Genomic DNA, 20,207 nt, shown 5'->3' on the forward strand with positions numbered 1-20,207 from the left:
ACAGTTTGCTTATCCTCAGCTGTTAATTTATGGAAAATATTGAGTTGATATTCATTTTTTTCTCTCTATCATGTCAGACATCAAAACAGAAGTAAGAAGATTTTGCAGGCTGTCAGAGAATACCATCAGTAATCCAAAAGGGGAACACGAGTTACTGCAAGCATTGAAAAATCTAAACTGTCTGGCCCTGGACTTCGATGTGATTGCTAATGACGAATTATTTCAGTTCAATGACATCTCCGCCGCTAAACGTGTTTTTCGACAAACATTTTACTGTCATACCGGATTGTTTCTTCTGGATAAATTGTCTGTAGATTGGATAAGAGTGTATTTAAAAAATGAAGCCATAAAACAGAACTTCGATGATTACTTTCTGAAGGCGGACAACCCTGGGACATTTATCGTCCTGTCCAAGTGTTTAACGGATTCGAGGTAGTCATGTAAATATAGTTCCTTATAGTTAATTTTCAATACAGAAACATCCTAACCCCTGTTCACCAGACTCGTTGGAATGTTTGATTCCAGAGTAGTGTTAGAGGTCCTGGGTTTGTTTCCATTTGGAGGTATTGAAATAAAGAATAACATCTGTTATCTTGGCATTGCATAAGGAATGATACTAAGCATTACTTTCACAAGCATCGCTGCAACTCCATAAAACTTGATGATGAGTATTTATCGGAAGGGGAAGTATATAACCGTGGTAGAAACTAGCTAAAAGATACTACCTGGCTAGAGAGATTTTCTCTTTAGCTTAAAGGGTTGAGTATAAGATAAGTGAACCAGAGGTCATCGGTTTAAATCCTAGTTGAGGCAATGACATTTATAATGATTTTGGTAAAATATAAGCTGGAATAGCTAAAGAACCTGGGTTGTGGTGACCTTACAATTTTTGTTTGGACACTTGTGAAGCATATATATGGATAGGAGGAAATGTTGACATGTCACTTTACTGACTTTGTCTGATTGGAACTTCCCTTTATGTCAGTGTTAGGACATGTACTTTCAAGACCCTTATTCAAGCCTTATGATGGGAAACTCATTTTCTGTGATTCTTTCCAGTTATAAAGTTCTTGTCAAAATATGTTCATTACCCCTGCCAAATTACAGATTTAATGATATTGACCTCTCCAAATGTATAGCCAGCTAAACAGCTTGAAGGAAGCCAGGATTATTGTTGTCTTTAGGATTGAGGACATGTGAAGGAGGGAGTAGTATAACAATTTTGAACATTAGCTGTCTTTCTAAGCCTTTTTGAAGTTTGACATTTAAAGTTTGTGATCTCCAATCCTCAAACACTATGTGTTCATGACAAGGATTCTAGATGTTCATGGCACATTTTGGTCTGTTGTTCAGGTTGGCTGCCAACAGCCATTTTGGAATTGCATATTTGATGCTTTTGACAACTATATTTATCAAGAAATATAAATGAATATTTTTAGATATCAAAGCAAGGTCAGCATGAATTCTTGGGAAGGAATAAGCATGTCGTACATGGACATTGTCCAGATACTCCAGATAGCGAAAAGTGGCTATTTTAATTTTGATATTTTAAGTTTATTACTGCTATTTCCCCAGAACTACTGACAGTCCTCTCGCCCCACTGAAAATATATGTTTTAGTCAGAAACTATACTTTAAGACTGAACAGAAGACCAAAAGGTTTTTCAGGCAACAGAGCTTTAAGTTTAAATTATCAAACTTGTTACCATGTATGCTCACATGTAATTCACTATAAAAGCATAGTCAATACGTCAGACGAATGAGAAAAAATAAAAGAGAAAAGTTGGAACTTGTATAACTCTGATGAGGATCATACCATGGTTCATAAGGGCCTCTTGAGATCTCCTTTATTGGGCATTATTCTGTTTGCTATCAATTGGTGACAATATAAAAAAGGTGAAGGGAGATAAATACAATGCTAGCAGTTTAAAATCACATTGAAATATATGTATTATTCTTTTGATGATGATGCTAATGTTCATCTTATCGAAGGGTGATAAAAATGTATTTACAAAAGTCTTTTCCAGATACATGTAGATTTTTCCATTTTTTATAGGCCTGTGATATATTTGTGTATAAAACAAATGGAAATTTTAACTGATATTTGTCTAATTGATAATTTTACTGACACAGTGCTGGAGTGAAGCAAAACAAGTGTGTGAAGCTGCTGGAAGGTTTACTGCAGAAAAGATGTCTTGATCGGGTGATGGTGGAGTACTGTAAGGGAATCATCCAATCAGATGAGCAGTTCATTGTAGATGAATTCATAGCAGCTCTAGTATCATTCCCTGATAAAGCAGCAAATGTTCTACAGACTCAGAACAGGTAACAACAGTTATGACAATTAAGGTGAAAGCATTTGTCAACGATAATTTAGGAAGAACATATACAGAAATATCTATTGAACATCAGTAATTTTACTGTACTGTAGTAAGTATGTAACAGTGACGTGTTCCTACCACAGCAGTGTGTACCACTGATAAGACAGACCATCAGTGTTATATACATCAGGTATTGTACTGTGGTCTGTTTGTTACAGTGACATGTTCCTACCTCAGCAGTATATACCACTGATAGGAGAGACCATACTTTCCAGTCTGGGACATGCCAGTGACTGCATCAGGAAGGGAAAAGACATCAGTCTACAATTTGCTGGACAGTTGTGTGCTAAGTTCTCCTTGTCAGGGTTTGCAGGTAAGGTGTATTTCAGTTACATTTTAGATAAAAACTTTTGGAAACTCTGATGTCATTTGAAATTTGTTGAGATGGAAGTAGGATATTGTAGCATTAAATGTACTAATCAAAGACCCCTTCTTGCTTATTTTTTTTGAGTATTGTTCTTATGTGTCTATTGATATTTAAATAGAGCTGCTGTGGAAGACATTGATGTTGGTTATGATGCCAGAGGTGCAAAGAGACTTCATATGGAGTCGAGTATGTGAGAGACTTATCACAGGTATTCCAGATCGAGGATTAGATGTTGTACTTAGTACAGTGCTGAGGATAACCCCATGGTATGTTACCACCAAAGTTTGCTATCTTTTTATCCCTACTTCATCTGAACAGAAAAGTTGTATCTAGACAAAACTTCTACTAATGAGTTGTGTATGATCACAATCAATCAATAGCTCTTGATAAAATTGAGAACTTTGCCATATTCAAGATGGCTACCATGGCTGTCATCTTGAAATTGATATCATCACTACTTCCCTATTAAATGAGGGGGCAGGAGGGGTAGAGGTTGGGTTGAGTAGTATTTGTGTGTCCTTAGTGCAAAACTTGTGTAAAGGAATATGTAGTTCATATTCATGCCATATCATTACACCATATGAACCTGATTAGATTTTGATGGTCATTTTTCAAGGTCAAAGGTCATAATTGAACACTTTTCATATTAAAACCTCGTGTACAAGATATCTCATAAACTCCTCAACAGGTTTACTTCTAAATCATTTATTTTTGTGGGGGATTTATTTTATGGATTTCATGGGTACCCTTGATCCACCAATTCCTGTTTCCATGCATTTTCAATATTAGTGTTGGATTCATTGAGGTTATTTATCAACAAAATTAAGTATCCACAAAAAAAGTAAGATTTTGAAAAAACCATGAAAACCGAGCCCAACAAAAATAGATGTTTTTACAGAATTTTGAAAAAGATGAAGATCAGTGTCTGAGATATAGATGTGAGCACTTAATCACTTTGTTTTTGTAAGACTTTGTTCCATATTCCAGATAGCTATAACCAAGGCTGTCATCCTGAACATATTGTTATACATCAGTATGTATAACCTGGGGACAGAAAATTTTACCGAAATTTGACTTTGAGCTTAAAACCTTGAGGAAAGTTCTAAAATAGTCTGGTAAAAACCAGTATCATAATCCTGTATTTTACAAAGCAGGACAAACTATTTGACACCAGTAGCATCAGTGTGTGTTTTTCATGAAGATGTGTACTCTAGGTACTATAATATGTTTCCATCAGTGTTTTTGATGATATATATTGTATAGGTATGGTTTTGTGGACAAATTACTTGGCGACTGTATCCTGGCTAAACACAGAGTTGAATATCTTATGTGTACCAAGATGTTATTACTACAGTACACAGACAAGGTTAGTACAAACAGTTCTGTAGTGGTATACTACAGTACACAGACAAGGTCAGTACAAACAGTTCTGTATTGGAATACTACAGTACACAGACAAAGTCAGTACAAACAGTTCTGTAGTGGAATACTACAGTACACAGACAAGGTCAGTACAAATAGTTCTGTAGTGGAATACTACAGTACACAGACAAGGTCAGTACAAACAGTTCTCTGTTGTATAATATGGCAGTACAAACAAGTTAGGTTTGTTTATTGAGTGATCAGAAGAAAGTGAGATATTTGGGATAGTTACCAACACTTATATTGACTATTAAACTGTTTTTGAAAACAATATTTCAATTTAAGAAGAGAACCTAGGTTTAGGAATTATGTAGATCTTCATGCACTTGTTTAAACATATGAAATTGGACATTCAGAAATCATACAAGTGTGACACTTGATAAGAATGTCTTTGTTCCAGTAAATAAATCTCCAGTTGAATATTTGATTTTTGTAGGTACTAGTTGTTCACAACATACTTGGTTACCTGGCCAGCTCACACACCAGACACCATTTACTCATCAAGGTAATCATTTCTGACAAACTAAAACTACTGGTACAACATGATAAATGTTTTATGGAAATTACTTAATGTTGAATGTAAATGCTTAATGATGAATGCTGAATGTGAAATGTTTTGATGAAGTAGTCTTATTGGTGATAATCCAGCTGGAATGTCCATAGCTGCCTGTAAGCCTAGAGCAGCTGTAAAGTATTTAGCATCTCTATCTACATATAGTGTACTAGGACCTATTTCATTAAACATATTCCTTTTTAAGTATTTTGCTTGAAGCGTATTGAATTTTACATAAAACAATTAGCATAACACATTTCATATCAAGCCTTAAACTTAGTAATCAGTTATGTCCTAAACAATATAAACCATTGGCAACAACTCTCAACAGTTACAAGTCAATATGACAACAAGTAATACTCAAATCATGAAACAATATTTTTGTAGATATCTTTAAGTGAATTACAGAATTTGTCAAGATGTTTTTCACACAAAAAATTCAGAATTTGGCATAAAGCGATCCGTATATAGCATTGGAAAAATACATGTGAAGCTGTGTGAAGAGATTAATGTTGTGACAGCAAATTAAGGCAGATTGGTAATTAGTTCACATGCTGAACCATTAGATACAGCTTAGTGAACTTACAATGTTAATGCATCACCCCTGGTTGGAATGTAATGAAATGAGGTCAGGTGAAGTTCAAAGGTCAAATAAGTCCCAAATTTTCAGTAAACCATGACCAGGCCACAACTCTTGGGTCATTAAAATGTTTTGATGTATATTGTGAAACTGACTGACATAATCAGCAAGAGTGGAGCAAAACTCTGACGTAAGGTCAATGTCACAAGGTCAGAGGCTCAAAGGTCAAAGTCGAATTTAGATATTTTGTTACTGAACATTTTGTATGACTTAAGAAAGCATAGTTGACCTGAGAGTTCCTAATCTGAATGTGTTTATTTCTGTCGTCTATTCATTGACATGATAACAAGTTTTTGTTGGATAATAAATGTAGACATGGTTTTGTTTACAAAAGCAAATATCTTGCGGTAGTTTAGGTTTGATACTGAAGTCAAATTCATAGCACAATTCAAAGAGTAAAACAATGATATAGAAATGAAGTTATTCTGTAAATGTTCCTTATGTTTTAAGACACAGAAGTATATTGTCTTTTACAGACGATGAAGGAGCTATTGAGGGTTTGGGGAGATGAAAGTGCACTGCGCCATACTTCAGGAGAACAGCATTGCTACATCACCAAAGCCCTACTTATCTGCTGTCACCATCTCTCTGAACAGGATGTTCAGAAACACAAAGATGGTAAACAGGGATGAAAATCTTTAATTACTTACCTTGATCTATCACTACAAAATAGAGCCATCAGTTTGCTTCTGACTGCTTTAAGTTCTGTGTACCATCAATGACTGGAACAAAATATTGTAGCAGGTATTTCTCCCAGTATGCTGTATCTGAAACAGACTCCATATTCCTCTCCAAATGTTGTTCAGCAAAAGAAGTTATCACTTATAATGGTAATGGAGGGGGAATTACGACAGTGTCACTGTTATTTGGTGCTTGTTATCAAGGTATAAATTAGATATAGGTGTCAGTATCAGTTGGCTGGAATGTGATTACAGAGTTAACTTTCCATATTAACTGGCGGGGATACTTTGTTGTCTATTTCTGAAGTATAGATGGTAGCATTGTGTTTTAATTGGTTGATAGAACTGATGCAAATGCTGTTGCCTGGAGTACAGTGCCATCTTGGAATATCTGACCATGACACACGCTGTTTAGGGATGCTTGTGGCCAAAACGATGACACAAGTGCTTGACCCTAAAGGACCACAATTGGACTATGAGGTAAATGACAAAACATATTGTAGTGCCTTTGTTATTGTGTCAGTCTAAAGCTAGAATAATTTGTTAATTTAAGGGGTACTGTTAATCAGAGAATCATAGATAAACTTATCACGCAATCACTGACATCACAGACTAGATAAAGATTTCATGGCTATGACATCACTGACTAGATAAAGATCTCATGGTTATGACATCACTGACTAGATAAAGATCTCATGGTTATGACATCACAGGTCATAACTATCATATATCATAATAAGACAGTAGTTTCATCAGGACAGAATTACATTTTAGAATGACTATAAATTATGAAAATTCTCAGTTGTTAAATAACAGCTGTTCAGTAGTGCTTACCTTTCAGAAGTGAATGTTGTTGATCACTTACATTTTAACAGCTTGATGAAAATGATGAGAATGTGAAGTGCCTTCTGTTAGAGACATCTATACCTGAGAATCCTGATGTCACATACTGTACAAGGTAAGTCACACTCTGTACTCATTATGTCACACACTGTACAAGGTAAGTCACACTCTGTACTCATTATCTCACACACTGTACAAGGTAAATCACACTCTGTACTCTTTATGTCACACACTGTACAAGGTAAGTCACACTCTGTAGTCATTATGTCACACACTGTACAAGGTAAGTCACACTCTGTACTCATTATGTCACACACTGTACAAGGTAAATCACACTCTGTACTCATTATGTCACACACTGTACAAGGTAAGTCACACTCTGTTCTCATAATGGCACACACTGTACAAGGTAAGTCACACTCTGTACTCATTATGTCACACACTGTACAAGGTAAGTCACACTCTGTACTCAGTATGTCACACTCTGTACAAGGTAAGTCACACTCTGTACTCAGTATGTCACACATTGTACAAGGTAAGTCACACTCTGTACGTCACACACTGTACAAGGTAAGTCACACTCTGTACTCAGAATGATACACACTGTACAAGGTAAGTCACACTCTCTACTTAGAATAGATTGATATTGTACCACCTAAACCACGACTGATATTGCTCACCGTTTCCAAAACTAGAGAAAATTACAGGAATGACTCTGGAAAACTTATCATGTTAGATATTATTGGCGTTTTTCAGAAACATTGAGAAGACTGATATTTCATCGGCAACTACCTCCATGGATAAAGAAACATCTCCTGGCCAGTCTCAACCACCATCTGATCTTGATAGGTAAGTTAATTTTACCTAATGAAATGTAGGTTTATACTGGAAAGCTAATATATGATAGTAAGATGTATAGTTGTTTTGTTTCTGAAAACTTTACCTTTTTCTTGCAGTGATGATGACTTGGAACCATATGACATGTCAAATGATGTTAAGGTCACCAAAGTTAAACGTCCTAAATACCTCAGAGATTGCATGGAAGGTAAGACCACCACAGGTCGATGTCACCAACTAGTTTTGGTTTGAGATCTTCTTGAGATAGCAGAGAGTTATATATTAAAATTGAGTCATAAACCCAAGTACTTACAGAGTTAGGGCCCCTTTTCAGTTTTAAATTCCAAAGTTTGTTCCTGAATTTAGTTTTTGTTGGATTCTCTGCAAGATGCTGCTATTAATTGGCTGTTTTTGTAATGTCTGTTTTTGTTCCAAGGTTTGATGTGTGGTGACGACCCAGACAGGACAGAAACTTGCCTGGAAGCTGCAGAGGGACTTATACGGGCCTTACCTGATGGTCTTGCTGAGGTAATAAATGAGAATTTAAAGTGTTATTCTTGCTGAGGTAGAAATAAAGTTGTAGCAGCCAATCTTGTAGGTGATGATGTCACTGGTGTATAGGGGGAATAGATTTGTGTTGTAGGTGATGATGTCACTGGTGTATAGGGGGAATAGATTTGTGTTGTAGTGATGTCACTGGTGTAAAGGGGGAATAGATTTGTGTTGAAGGTGATGTCACTGGTGTATAGGGGTAATAGATTTGTGTTGTAGGTGATGATGTCACTGATGTATATGGGTAATAGATTTGTGTTGTAGGTGATGTCACTGGTGTATAGGGGTAATAGATTTGTGTTGTAGGTGATGATGTCACTGATGTATATGGGTAATAGATTTGTGTTGTAGGTGATGATGTCACTGATGTATATAGGTAATAGATTTGTATTGTAGGTGATGTCACTGGTGTATAGGGGGAATAGATTTGTGTTGTAGGTGATGACGTCACTGGTGTATAGGGGGAATAGATTTGTGTTGTAGGTGATGACGTCACTGGTGTATAGGGGTAATAGATTTGTGTTGTAGGTGATGACGTCACTGGTGTATAGGGGTAATAGATTTGTGTTGTAGGTGATGATGTCACTGGTGTATAGGGGTAATAGATTTGTGTTGTAGGTGATGACGTCACTGGTGTATAGGGGGAATAGATTTGTGTTGTAGGTGATGATGTCACTGGTGTATAGGGGTAATAGATTTGTGTTGTAGGTGATGTCACTGGTGTATAGGGGTAATAGATTTGTGTTGTAGGTGATGATGTCCCTGGTGTATAGGGGTAATAGATTTGTGTTGTAGGTGATGATGTCACTGGTGTATAGGGGTAATAGATTTGTGTTGTAGGTGATGATGTCACTGGTGTATAGGGGTAATAGATTTGTGTTGTAGGTGATGATGTCACTGGTGTATAGGGGTAATAGATTTGTGTTGTAGGTGATGACGTCACTGGTGTATAGGGGGAATAGATTTGTGTTGTAGGTGATGATGTCACTGGTGTATAGGGGTAATAGATTTGTGTTGTAGGTGATGTCACTGGTGTATAGGGGTAATAGATTTGTGTTGTAGGTGATGATGTCCCTGGTGTATAGGGGTAATAGATTTGTATTGTAGGTGATGATGTCACTGGTGTATAGGGGTAATAGATTTGTGTTGTAGGTGATGATGTCACTGGTGTATAGGGGTAATAGATTTGTGTTGTAGGTGATGATGTCACTGGTGTATAGGGGTAATAGATTTGTGTTGTAGGTGATGACGTCACTGGTGTATAGGGTAATAGATTTGTATTGTAGGTGATGTCACTGGTGTATAGGGGTAATAGATTTGTGTTGTAGGTGATGATGTCACTGGTGTATAGGGGTAATAGATTTGTGTTGTAGGTGATGACGTCACTGGTGTATAGGGGTAATAGATTTGTGTTGTAGGTGATGACGTCACTGGTGTATAGGGGTAATAGATTTGTGTTGTAGGTGATGATGTCACTGGTGTATAGGGGTAATAGATTTGTGTTGTAGGTGATGACGTCACTGGTGTATAGGGTAATAGATTTGTATTGTAGGTGATGTCACTGGTGTATAGGGGTAATAGATTTGTGTTGTAGGTGATGATGTCACTGGTGTATAGGGGTAATAGATTTGTGTTGTAGGTGATGACGTCACTGGTGTATAGGGTAATAGATTTGTATTGTAGGTGATGTCACTGGTGTATAGGGGTAATAGATTTGTGTTGTAGGTGATGTCACTGGTGTATAGGGGTAATAGATTTGTATTGTAGGTGATGTCACTGGTGTATAGGGGTAATAGATTTGTGTTGTAGGTGATGACGTCACTGGTGTATAGGGGGAATAGATTTGTGTTGTAGGTGATGACGTCACTGGTGTATAGGGGTAATAGATTTGTGTTGTAGGTGATGATGTCACTGGTGTATAGGGGTAATAGATTTGTGTTGTAGGTGATGATGTCACTGATGTATATGGGTAATAGATTTGTGTTGTAGGTGATGACGTCACTGGTGTATAGGGTAATAGATTTGTATTGTAGGTGATGTCACTGATGTATATGGGTAATAGATTTGTGTTGTAGGTGATGATGTCACTGGTGTATAGGGGGAATAGATTTGTGTTGTAGGTGATGACGTCACTTGTGTATAGGGGTAATAGATTTGTGTTGTAGGTGATGATGTCACTGGTAAGAAATGAATTATGGGTCTAGATCAATTTTGATGGCTGTAAGGTTTTTGGAGTATTGATAATATTTGCATTCTAATTTCTTGAGCTTTCTTGACACTAGATCATTTTGCTATCTAGTTTTTGGAGCCCTTTGGCACTTTTTTTATTAACATCCTTTCTTACTCTGAATACCGATCATGTGGTAATTTGTTATCTATTTCAAGGTGTGTGAAGAGTTTACTAAGATTCTCTTACACCTGTCAGACAAATCGTCCAACCCAAATTTCACCAAACACAGATTTAGTGCTATGGTAGCTCTGGCTGTCAATTCACCTGTTCAGGTAAGTTTTCATTTAAAATAAAACCAGGTCACACTTATTCAAATTATGAAATTTTAACTAAATTTCACAAACATGTTTTCTAAATATTTCTTATAAAACCATTTTCCTAATCTTGATCAATTCAGATCTTGAATCAATTGATGTAGCTAATCTTCTTTCCAGCTGATGTGACTTGACCTAAAATTAAACACTTTTCAAATAATGATATGAATACCTCCTAAAATATCTATAATGTTTGTACTATAAGAACACAATCAGTGCCTCCTGACAGCTTTCCTTTAATGCATTTGTCAGTCATGATCAGAGATTTAGGGTTTATTTTGTTGTATTGCATGCACTTGGATATTTCAGCCGATGACAACACCTTACCTCATCTTATCGGTCATGAAAATTGTTTTCAATTTTTCATAAATCTAATTTTTATTTCATTTTTATTCAGATTTTATCAATATTTCATTTATCATTTGAAATAATGGTACAATATTTAATTTTTATTTTCTTTTTCGTCTTTTTCCCATGATTTATGTTTTAATATATTTGTGTTGCAGTGCTCTAAATATCTAACTTATGAATTTTATGAGAGAAACTATAATCTACGTCAGCGAATGGATATCTTGGAGGTGAGAGACTTTATACCATACATCAATAGGCCTATACTTTAGATGTAAGGGACACTGTTACTCACATCAGAGAATAATATCATAGAGATAGAAACAATGTATCACAGGTTGTGGATATTTTATCGGAGAAAAATGTCTAAATACATTTTCCATAATATTTAATGATGTTGTTATGTAAATTCTGTAGAAATGATGCACAGATTCTCCAGATAAAGCACAATATTTCATTTGAGCCAATTTTCCAATATCTACAGAAAAAGTTTAAATTCAGATACCGGGGGTATGTGCTGGATTGCTTGTCTTCACTCTTTTATTGTTGTAATAGTTTCCATGCACTCCGTTTTCAAGCCTATTCAGATAAAGTGCAAGTATATCTTCATTGATTTAAGGTTTTAGCTGCTGGTGCTCAGGAGTTATCTCAGCCTAACCAGCCTTCTCCTGCACCTTCCTCCAAGGCCGCAGCCCAGACTCCTGCTCTGTCCTCAACACCCACCCCTGAGGACTGGCATAGCGTTGTACAAAAAAGGATTGAGAGTAAAACCCGACGATTTGTGAAAGGCCCCAGTAGACCTATTCCTGCCCCACAGATTAATAAGTTTACAGGGGTAGCTGGACAGTTTTTCTACCCTCTAATGAAACATTATGACAGGTAAATAGATAATAAGTTTACTAGAGTAGCTGGACAACTTTTCTACCCTCTAATGAAACATTATGACAGGTGAATAGAGGAGATTTATGCTCTCACATTTAATATCATGCAGTTCCATGAGTATGACATAACATCATGAGTGAAAAATATATCTACAGTCATACCCATGCATTATATATACTGAACAGGAAAACATTCATTTTTGTTTTATTTGAAAAAAAAAACACAAATAAATTGAAAAATCTTATCCAAACATAGAATACCAGTAAGTCTTGTTAAAAATATTTTGGAAGTTTGGGAAATAGTAGCATTTTCTTTGTGATTGGGTAGTTTGATTTTACACTTGTAAATAAGATTCGACTAGTGAAGATAAATCATCACGGGAAGGTTTGATATCTTCACTACAGTATTGATAGGAGTCTTTATCTTATTGATCAGTCCTTTCATTAACAAAAATGTAATGACAGCCAATTACACTAGCTAGAATTACTTCAGATAAACTCTGCCAATTCAGTGTCCCAGTGTACAATGTAAATTTCACAGCAGCATCTGTGATTGTCATGAAAAGGAAATCAGTAATTATAGCTAGACTAAGAATTTACAAACTTAGAGCTGTGTAATCAGTAAGGGGCAACTCATACCTGTATAAACCCTAGAAAGTGATAGTCAGGAGGAAAGTATACAATACAACTCTTGTGATTTACCTCCAGTGACCATGAGCAGGAATGTAATTGATTAAAGTTATTCTTTTATTCTTTAACAGGAGAGAAAATACGTTTGACTTGATAGGGGAGGACAGTCTTGTCCTTGGAAGGTTGATATACACACTTGGGGTCATCATGTACTGTGCTATTAACACAATGGTAAGTGGTAAATATGAGATAGCATGGTTGCTTGGTTGCTTGGTTGACAGATTTTTTGTCTCCATGACTCCTCCTTGTTCAGGTATCATCTCACCAACGACCATCAAGTGTTAGGGCGACCTACAAACCCCTTATTGGGAAGGAACAGTCTGTCGCTTTGATTTTAAGTTATACTAGTCTTAGAAGATTTTTTCACGCCAACTTTCCTTACAAAAAGTCTCAGGTAGATCTTTAGCATGCGAGAGTGGACAACCCTCACACAGGCCACCATTTCAAGGTCTTGTATAGTGTTTATTTGGTTTATATGTTTGTGCCTTGAGTTGTATGTATTGTTGTGTGCTATGTTGTATTGTATTGTATGTATGTTTGTGTGTTGTATTGTATTGTATGTATGTTTGTGTGTTGTGTTGTATTGTATGTATGTTTGTGTGTTGTGTTGTATGTATGTTTGTGTGTTGTGTTGTATTGTATGTATGTTTGTGTGTTGTGTTGTATTGTATGTATGTTTGTGTGTTGTGTTGTATGTATGTTTGTGTGTTGTATTGTATGTATGTTTGTGTGTTGTGTTGTATGTATGTTTGTGTGTTGTGTTGTATTGTGTGTATGTTTGTGTGTTGTGTTGTATTGTATGTATGTTTGTGTGTTGTGTTGTATGTATGTTTGTGTGTTGTGTTGTATGTATGTTTGTGTGTTGTGTTGTATTGTGTGTATGTTTGTGTGTTGTGTTGTATTGTATGTATGTTTGTGTGTTGTGTTGTATTGTATGTATGTTTGTGTGTTGTATTGTATGTATGTTTGTGTGTTGTGTTGTATGTATGTTTGTGTGTTGTGTTGTATTGTGTGTATGTTTGTGTGTTGTGTTGTATTGTATGTATGTTTGTGTGTTGTGTTGTATTGTATGTATGTTTGTGTGTTGTGTTGTATGTATGTTTGTGTGTTGTGTTGTATGTATGTTTGTGTGTTGTGTTGTGTTGTATGTATGTTTGTGTGTTGTGTTGTATTGTATGTATGTTTGTGTGTTGTGTTGTATTGTATGTATGTTTGTGTGTTGTATTGTGTGTATGTTTGTGTGTTGTGTTGTATTGTATGTATGTTTGTGTGTTGTGTTGTATTGTATGTATGTTTGTGTGTTGTGTTGTATTGTATGTATGTTTGTGTGTTGTGTTGTATGTACGTTTGTGTGTTGTGTTGTATGTATGTATGTTTGTGTGTTGTGTTGTATTGTATGTATGTGTTGTGTGTTGTGTTGTATTGTATGTATGTTTGTGTGTTGTGTTGTATTGTATGTATGTTTGTGTGTTGTGTTGTATTGTATGTATGTTTGTGTGTTGTGTTGTATTGTATGTATGTTTGTGTGTTGTGTTGTATGTATGTTTGTGTGTTGTATTGTATGTATGTTTGTGTGTTGTGTTGTATGTATGTTTGTGTGTTGTGTTGTATTGTGTGTATGTTTGTGTGTTGTGTTGTATTGTATGTATGTTTGTGTGTTGTGTTGTATGTATGTTTGTGTGTTGTGTTGTATTGTATGTATGTTTGTGTGTTGTGTTGTAATGTATGTATGTTTGTGTGTTGTATTGTATGTATGTTTGTGTGTTGTATTGTATGTATGTTTGTGTGTTGTGTTGTATGTATGTTTGTGTGTTGTATTGTATGTATGTTTGTGTGTTGTATTGTATGTATTGTTGTGTGTTGTGTTGTGTTGTATGTATGTTTGTGTGTTGTGTTGTATTGTATGTATGTTTGTGTGTTGTATTGTATGTATGTTTGTGTGTTGTGTTGTATTGTATGTATGTTTGTGTGTTGTATTGTATGTATGTTTGTGTATTGTATTGTATGTATGTTTGTGTGTTGTGTTGTGTTGTATGTATGTTTGTGCGTTGTGTTGTATTGTGTGAGATTTCAGATTTTGAGTTTTAGACCCTGTAGCCAGTGTTGAATGAACAGTTCAGTATATTAATTATTGAGAACTGTTTATTCTATTGTCCTTCCTAACAGGGTTCCATATGCTAGAAGCCAGGGTACAAGACTTGAATCTGACTTTAAACCAGACCATGACCGTTGTACCTGAAGGTTCTCTGTATGTTTTATCTATACTGGTCGTAGGGTCTTAAATGTGAACTTGGTGTGTTTACCTTCCTCTTTAGTTGTTTGTTTAAACAAATACTTGAAGGAGCATGTTTACTTGTTTGTGTTGCTTGATTTATTTATACTGTTTCAAATTATTTCACAAATATGAATGCTGGGGTGGAGCACAGAGGAGGACATCACATACCTCATAAGGTGACAGTATGCACCAATGACTGAGAGGAGCATTTGTAATACTCTCTGGTGCAGTCTCATTGTGTATCCTGGGGATCCTACCTGTATTTATAATGTTATGTAGGTTTCTGATGATTGGGAGTTGTCTCCCTTTGATCTTTCTGTTTACAAAAGTAGTCTATTTTTCTCAGGAATTTGACGAGTAGTTCATGCACTAGTCTTTCATTTTCACATGATTTTAAATCCTGATTGATGGATGTATATTAGATTTTTAATCTTTTAAATTCGGCAATGAGATCTTTTCTTTCCTGATCGAATCTATTGCAATCATTATTAATCATGACTGTATGAAGGAATGTGAGCATTTTGTGCTTAACAGGAAGCCAAGAAAATGGGAGCCACGCTTCTTGAATATGTCTGGGTCCTCCGATTTCACACAGACAGGTTAGTGTCGTTAGCTCTTTTAGTTGTTAAATTGCTTGCTCTTAAAAGCTACATTTTCACTTTTTATAACAAATGGCTTTTAGACTACTTTGAATTTTGAGGCCATTTAGACCTAATTTTGTATAAAACAGTAGATATTGATAAATATGGTCGAATTGAACATGTAGATAACTCAATTAAATAATACTTGGGGATGTTCTATAAAAATGTTACCTAACAATTTCAGAATGGTCTGTCATGCTGTTTTGTTTGCTGTTTCCATGGTGATCCTCTCTGTTCCTGTCCATTTTCTACTGTACGACCTTCAAACTGAGGTCATGGAAATGAAGAGTTGGCTGCAGGGTGGGTTGTACCTAGACTTACTTTTACCATAGAACAGTATTTATCCAGTATTAAGCATGTCTGGTAATAAGCCCATGTATCACTGTTTTGTAAGAATATGAACTAGTTCTTTTCACTGTCCTATAATACTTAAATCTGCCCTTTACTACTAGCACGAAGCAGTATCATTATATGACTAGGAAAATTCCTCTTCTGTGATTGGCCAGTAAGTCTCCATCAGGTTTCGAAAAAATGTAATGTTAACCTGAAACAGACTTTCCTCTGATGTGTTAGACATGTACCTGGTTCTGTTTAAACAGACTTTTCTCTGATGTGTTAGACATGTACCTGGTTCTGTTTAAACAGACTTTCCTCTGATGTGTTAGACATGTACCTTGTTCTGTTTAAACAGACTTTCCTCTGATGTGTTAGACATGTACCTGGTTCTGTTTAAACAGACTTTTCTCTGATATGTTAGATATGTACCTGGTTCTGTTTAAACAGACTTTTCTCTGATGTGTTAGACATGTACCTGGTTCTGTTTAAACAGACTTTCCTCTGATGTGTTAGACATGTACCTGGTTCTGTTTTAACAGACTTTCCTCTGATGTGTTAGACATGTACCTGGTTCTGTTTAAACAGACTTTCCTCTGATGTGTTAGACATGTACCTGGTTCTGTTTAAACATACTTTCCTCTGATGTGTTAGATATGTACCTGGTTCTGTTTAAACAGATTTTTCTCTGATTTGTCAGACATGTACCTGGTTCTGTTTAAACAGACTTTCCTCTGATGTGTTAGACATGTACCTGGTTCTGTTTTAACAGACTTTCCTCTGATGTGTTAGACATGTACCTGGTTCTGTTTAAACAGACTTTCCTCTGATGTGTTAGACATGTACCTGGTTCTGTTTAAACATACTTTCCTCTGATGTGTTAGACATGTACCTGGTTCTGTTTAAACAGATTTTTCTCTGATTTGTCAGACATGTTCCTGACTCTGTCTGATTTACAGATGTTGCTGATAAAGCTGTTGATAAGGAGTCCAGGAAGTTGGCTGTCCAGTGTCTGATGCTGTTAGAAAATGTCATTAAGAAGGTTAGTGTCATTAGACATACTGGTAATAACAATTTCTGTAGTAATGATATGGAGATATCTTGGGAGTTTACACACATTGCTTAGACACTCTATTGTCTACTTCTATTTAACACAAAAGGATTGTAGAAATACATGATTTATTTACAATCTTGCTTGGTTAACTATGTTTCTTCTTTTGCCATGAGCTCATTGTTAACTTTCGTCTGTCTGTACAAATTTCACATTAATGATGATTTGTTAGTTACTTCAAACCAGCATTGTCAACATTTTCATACTCGGTTCGAGTCGTATTGCTCCTGGAAGAAAATATGATAATGGGTGACTGATTGATATTCACTACATCTTGGAATGAGATTTGATCAAATGTTTGAGATATATGTTTAGTTTATGTAATTTCGTAAATATGGACCTGTTAGGGAGAATATTGTCACTCCTCCTTTTGTGTTAGCATGTTTTGTTATCCCTACTTTTGTGTTAAACTTTGTTACCCCTACTTTTGAGTAAAGCTTTGTTACCCCTACTTTTGTGTTAAACTTTGTTACCCCTACTTTTGTGTTAAGCTTTGTTACCCCTACTTGATGTTAAGCTTTGTTACCCCTACTTTTGTGTTAATCTTTGTTACCCTTCCTTTTGTGTAAAGTTTGTTATCCCTACTTTTGTGTTAAGCTTTGTTACCCCTACTTTTGAATAAAGCTTTGTTACCCTTCTTTTGTGTTAAGCTTTGTTACCCTTCCTTTTGTGTTAAGCTTTGTTACCCTTCCTTTTGTGTTAAGCTTTGTTACCCTTCCTTTTGTGTTAAGCTTTGTTACCCTTCCTTTTGTGTTAAGCTTTGTTACCCTTCCTTTTGTGTTAAGCTTTGTTACCCTTCCTTTTGTGTTAAGCTTTGTTACCCCTCTTTATGTTAAGCTTTGTTACCCCTTCTTTATGTTAAGCTTTGTTACCCTTCCTTTTGTGTTAAGCTTTGTTACCCCTACTTTATGTTAAGCTTTGTTACCCTTCCTTTTGTGTTAAGCTTTGTTACCCTTCCTTTTGTGTTAAGCTTTGTTACCCTTCCTTTTGTGTTAAGCTTTGTTACCCCTACTTTATGTTAAGCTTTGTTACCCTTCCTTTTGTGTTAAGCTTTGTTACCCTTCCTTTTGTGTTAAGCTTTGTTACCCTTCCTTTTGTGTTAAGCTTTGTTACCCTTCCTTTTGTGTTAAGCTTTGTTACCCTTCCTTTTGTGTTAAGCTTTGTTACCCTTCCTTTTGTGTTAAGCTTTGTTACCCTTCCTTTTGTGTTAAGCTTTGTTACCCCTACTTTTGTGTTAAGCTTTGTTACCCCTCTTTATGTGTTAATAAGTTGTTGCCCTTATTATTCATCATGTTCTGAATTTTCTATCCTCAGTGTCGCATTTATATTTTATAGGAATTCCAAGGAAGCGTAGATAACACCTGACCAGTTACAGATATGTGAAGTATAAATATTATGATTATCGAGGTACTTCATCAAAGAAGCTGATGTTGGAACGGTCCACCAAATCATAACTCAGTCTCGATTTCTCTGTCACATTTGTCTTCCTTGAACCACAGTGACACTGTGTACTGTATACAATAGCTTAATCAAAGATGGAGCCAGTTGACTTGGATTTACATAAAGTACAGATTATGATGTGACCTCCAGGCAAAAAATTAGAACTTGTCAGTATCAGATGTGACATCCAGTCAAAGATGAGAATTTTTCAGTATCAGATGTGAATTCTAGACAGAAGACGAGAACTTTTTCAGTCTTTGTCAGTATCAGATGTGACTTCCAGTCAAAGATGAGAATTTTTCTGTATCAGATGTGAATTCTAGACAGAAGACGAGAACTTTTTCAGTCTTTGTCAGTATCAGATGTGACTTCCAGTCAAAGACTAGAATTTGTCAGTATCAGATGTGACTTCCAGACAAATGATGAGAACTTGTCAGAATCTGATGTGACTTCCAGTCAAAGATTAGAACTTGTCAGAATCTGATGTGACTTCCAGTCAAAGACTAGAACTTGTCAGAATCTGATGTAACTTCCAGTCAAAGACTAGAACTTGTCAGTATATGATGTGACTTCCAGTCAAATGATGAGAACTTGTCAGTATCAGATGTGACATCCAGTCAAAGATGAGAATTTTTCTGTATCAGATGTGAATTCTAGACAGAAGACGAGAACTTTTTCAGTCTTTGTCAGTATCAGATGTGACTTCCAGTCAAAGACTAGAATTTGTCAGTATCAGATGTGACTTCCAGACAAATGATGAGAACTTGTCAGAATCTGATGTGACTTCCAGTCAAAGATTAGAACTTGTCAGAATCTGATGTGACTTCCAGTCAAAGACTAGAACTTGTCAGAATCTGATGTAACTTCCAGTCAAAGACTAGAACTTGTCAGTATATGATGTGACTTCCAGTCAAATGATGAGAACTTGTCAGTATCAGATGTGACATCCAGTCAAAGATGAGAATTTTTCAGTATCAAATGTGAATTCTAGACAGAAGACGAGAACTTTTTCAGTCTTTGTCAGTATCAGATGTGACTTACAGTCAAAGACTAGAATTTGTCAGTATCAGATGTGACTTCCAGACAAATGATGAGAACTTGTCAGAATCTGATGTGACTTCCAGTCAAAGACTAGAACTTGTCAGTATATGATGTGACTTCCAGTCAAAAGACTAGAACTTGTCAGTATATGATGTGACTTCCAGTCAAAAGACTAGAACTTGTCAGTAATCAGATGTGACTTCCAGACAGAAGACGAGAACTTGTCAGTTATCAGATGTGACTTCCAGACAGAAGACGAGAACTTGTCAGTAATCAGATGTGACTTCCAGACAGAAGACAAGAACTTGTCAGTAATCAGATGTGACTTCCAGACAGAAGACGAGAACTTTTCAGTCTTTGTCAGTAAATAATTGGACCTCCAGTTAGAACATAAGAACATGTCAGTCAGTATCAATCTATAATGATATCACTTTTATGTACGTATCCAGTTAGCTGATTTCACTATACACCCTGTAGTGTTTTGGAGTTAGAGTTTCGATCAGCAAAGCAGAAAGTTTGTGAACTCTTCCTGCTTCAGTTTCCTTCAATGATTTAAGGGATGATTTTGTACTGAAATGGAGAGCAATGAAATTGCAATAAATAAATTTCATTAAAGTTTTGAAAAATGA

At 35.8% G+C, this 20,207-nt stretch overlaps 1 protein-coding gene across 1 annotated transcript; it reads left to right on the forward strand.

Annotated features, from left to right (window-relative positions):
* Positions 1-46: 46 nt before the first annotated feature.
* Positions 47-20,207, forward strand: LOC132564498 (telomere length regulation protein TEL2 homolog). The gene is made up of 20 exons (XM_060229151.1): positions 47-432; positions 2,133-2,324; positions 2,539-2,693; positions 2,866-3,013; positions 4,011-4,113; positions 4,606-4,674; positions 5,839-5,980; positions 6,386-6,522; positions 6,918-7,000; positions 7,642-7,734; positions 7,842-7,930; positions 8,159-8,250; positions 10,660-10,776; positions 11,325-11,396; positions 11,786-12,045; positions 12,809-12,908; positions 15,547-15,611; positions 15,838-15,953; positions 16,946-17,028; positions 18,433-20,207. The coding sequence occupies exons 1-20, from the start codon at positions 71-73 to the stop codon at positions 18,460-18,462; spliced, it is 2,508 nt and encodes an 835-aa protein (XP_060085134.1). The 5' UTR covers positions 47-70; the 3' UTR covers positions 18,463-20,207.

The sequence above is a fragment of the Ylistrum balloti genome, unplaced genomic scaffold, assembly GCF_031769215.1.
Source record: "Ylistrum balloti isolate Yb309-2 unplaced genomic scaffold, AGI_CSIRO_Ybal_v1 Utg372324, whole genome shotgun sequence".
Taxonomy (NCBI): domain Eukaryota; kingdom Metazoa; phylum Mollusca; class Bivalvia; order Pectinida; family Pectinidae; genus Ylistrum; species Ylistrum balloti.

Coding starts and splice junctions, on each gene's coding strand:
- LOC132564498 (XM_060229151.1), top strand. CDS start 71: ATGTCAGACATCAAAACAGAAGTAAGAAGATTTTGCAGGCTGTCAGAG. Junction 3,014..4,010: donor GTGCTGAGGATAACCCCATG/GTATGTTACCAC, acceptor TATATTGTATAG/GTATGGTTTTGTGGACAAAT. Junction 10,777..11,324: donor CTGTCAATTCACCTGTTCAG/GTAAGTTTTCAT, acceptor TTTGTGTTGCAG/TGCTCTAAATATCTAACTTA.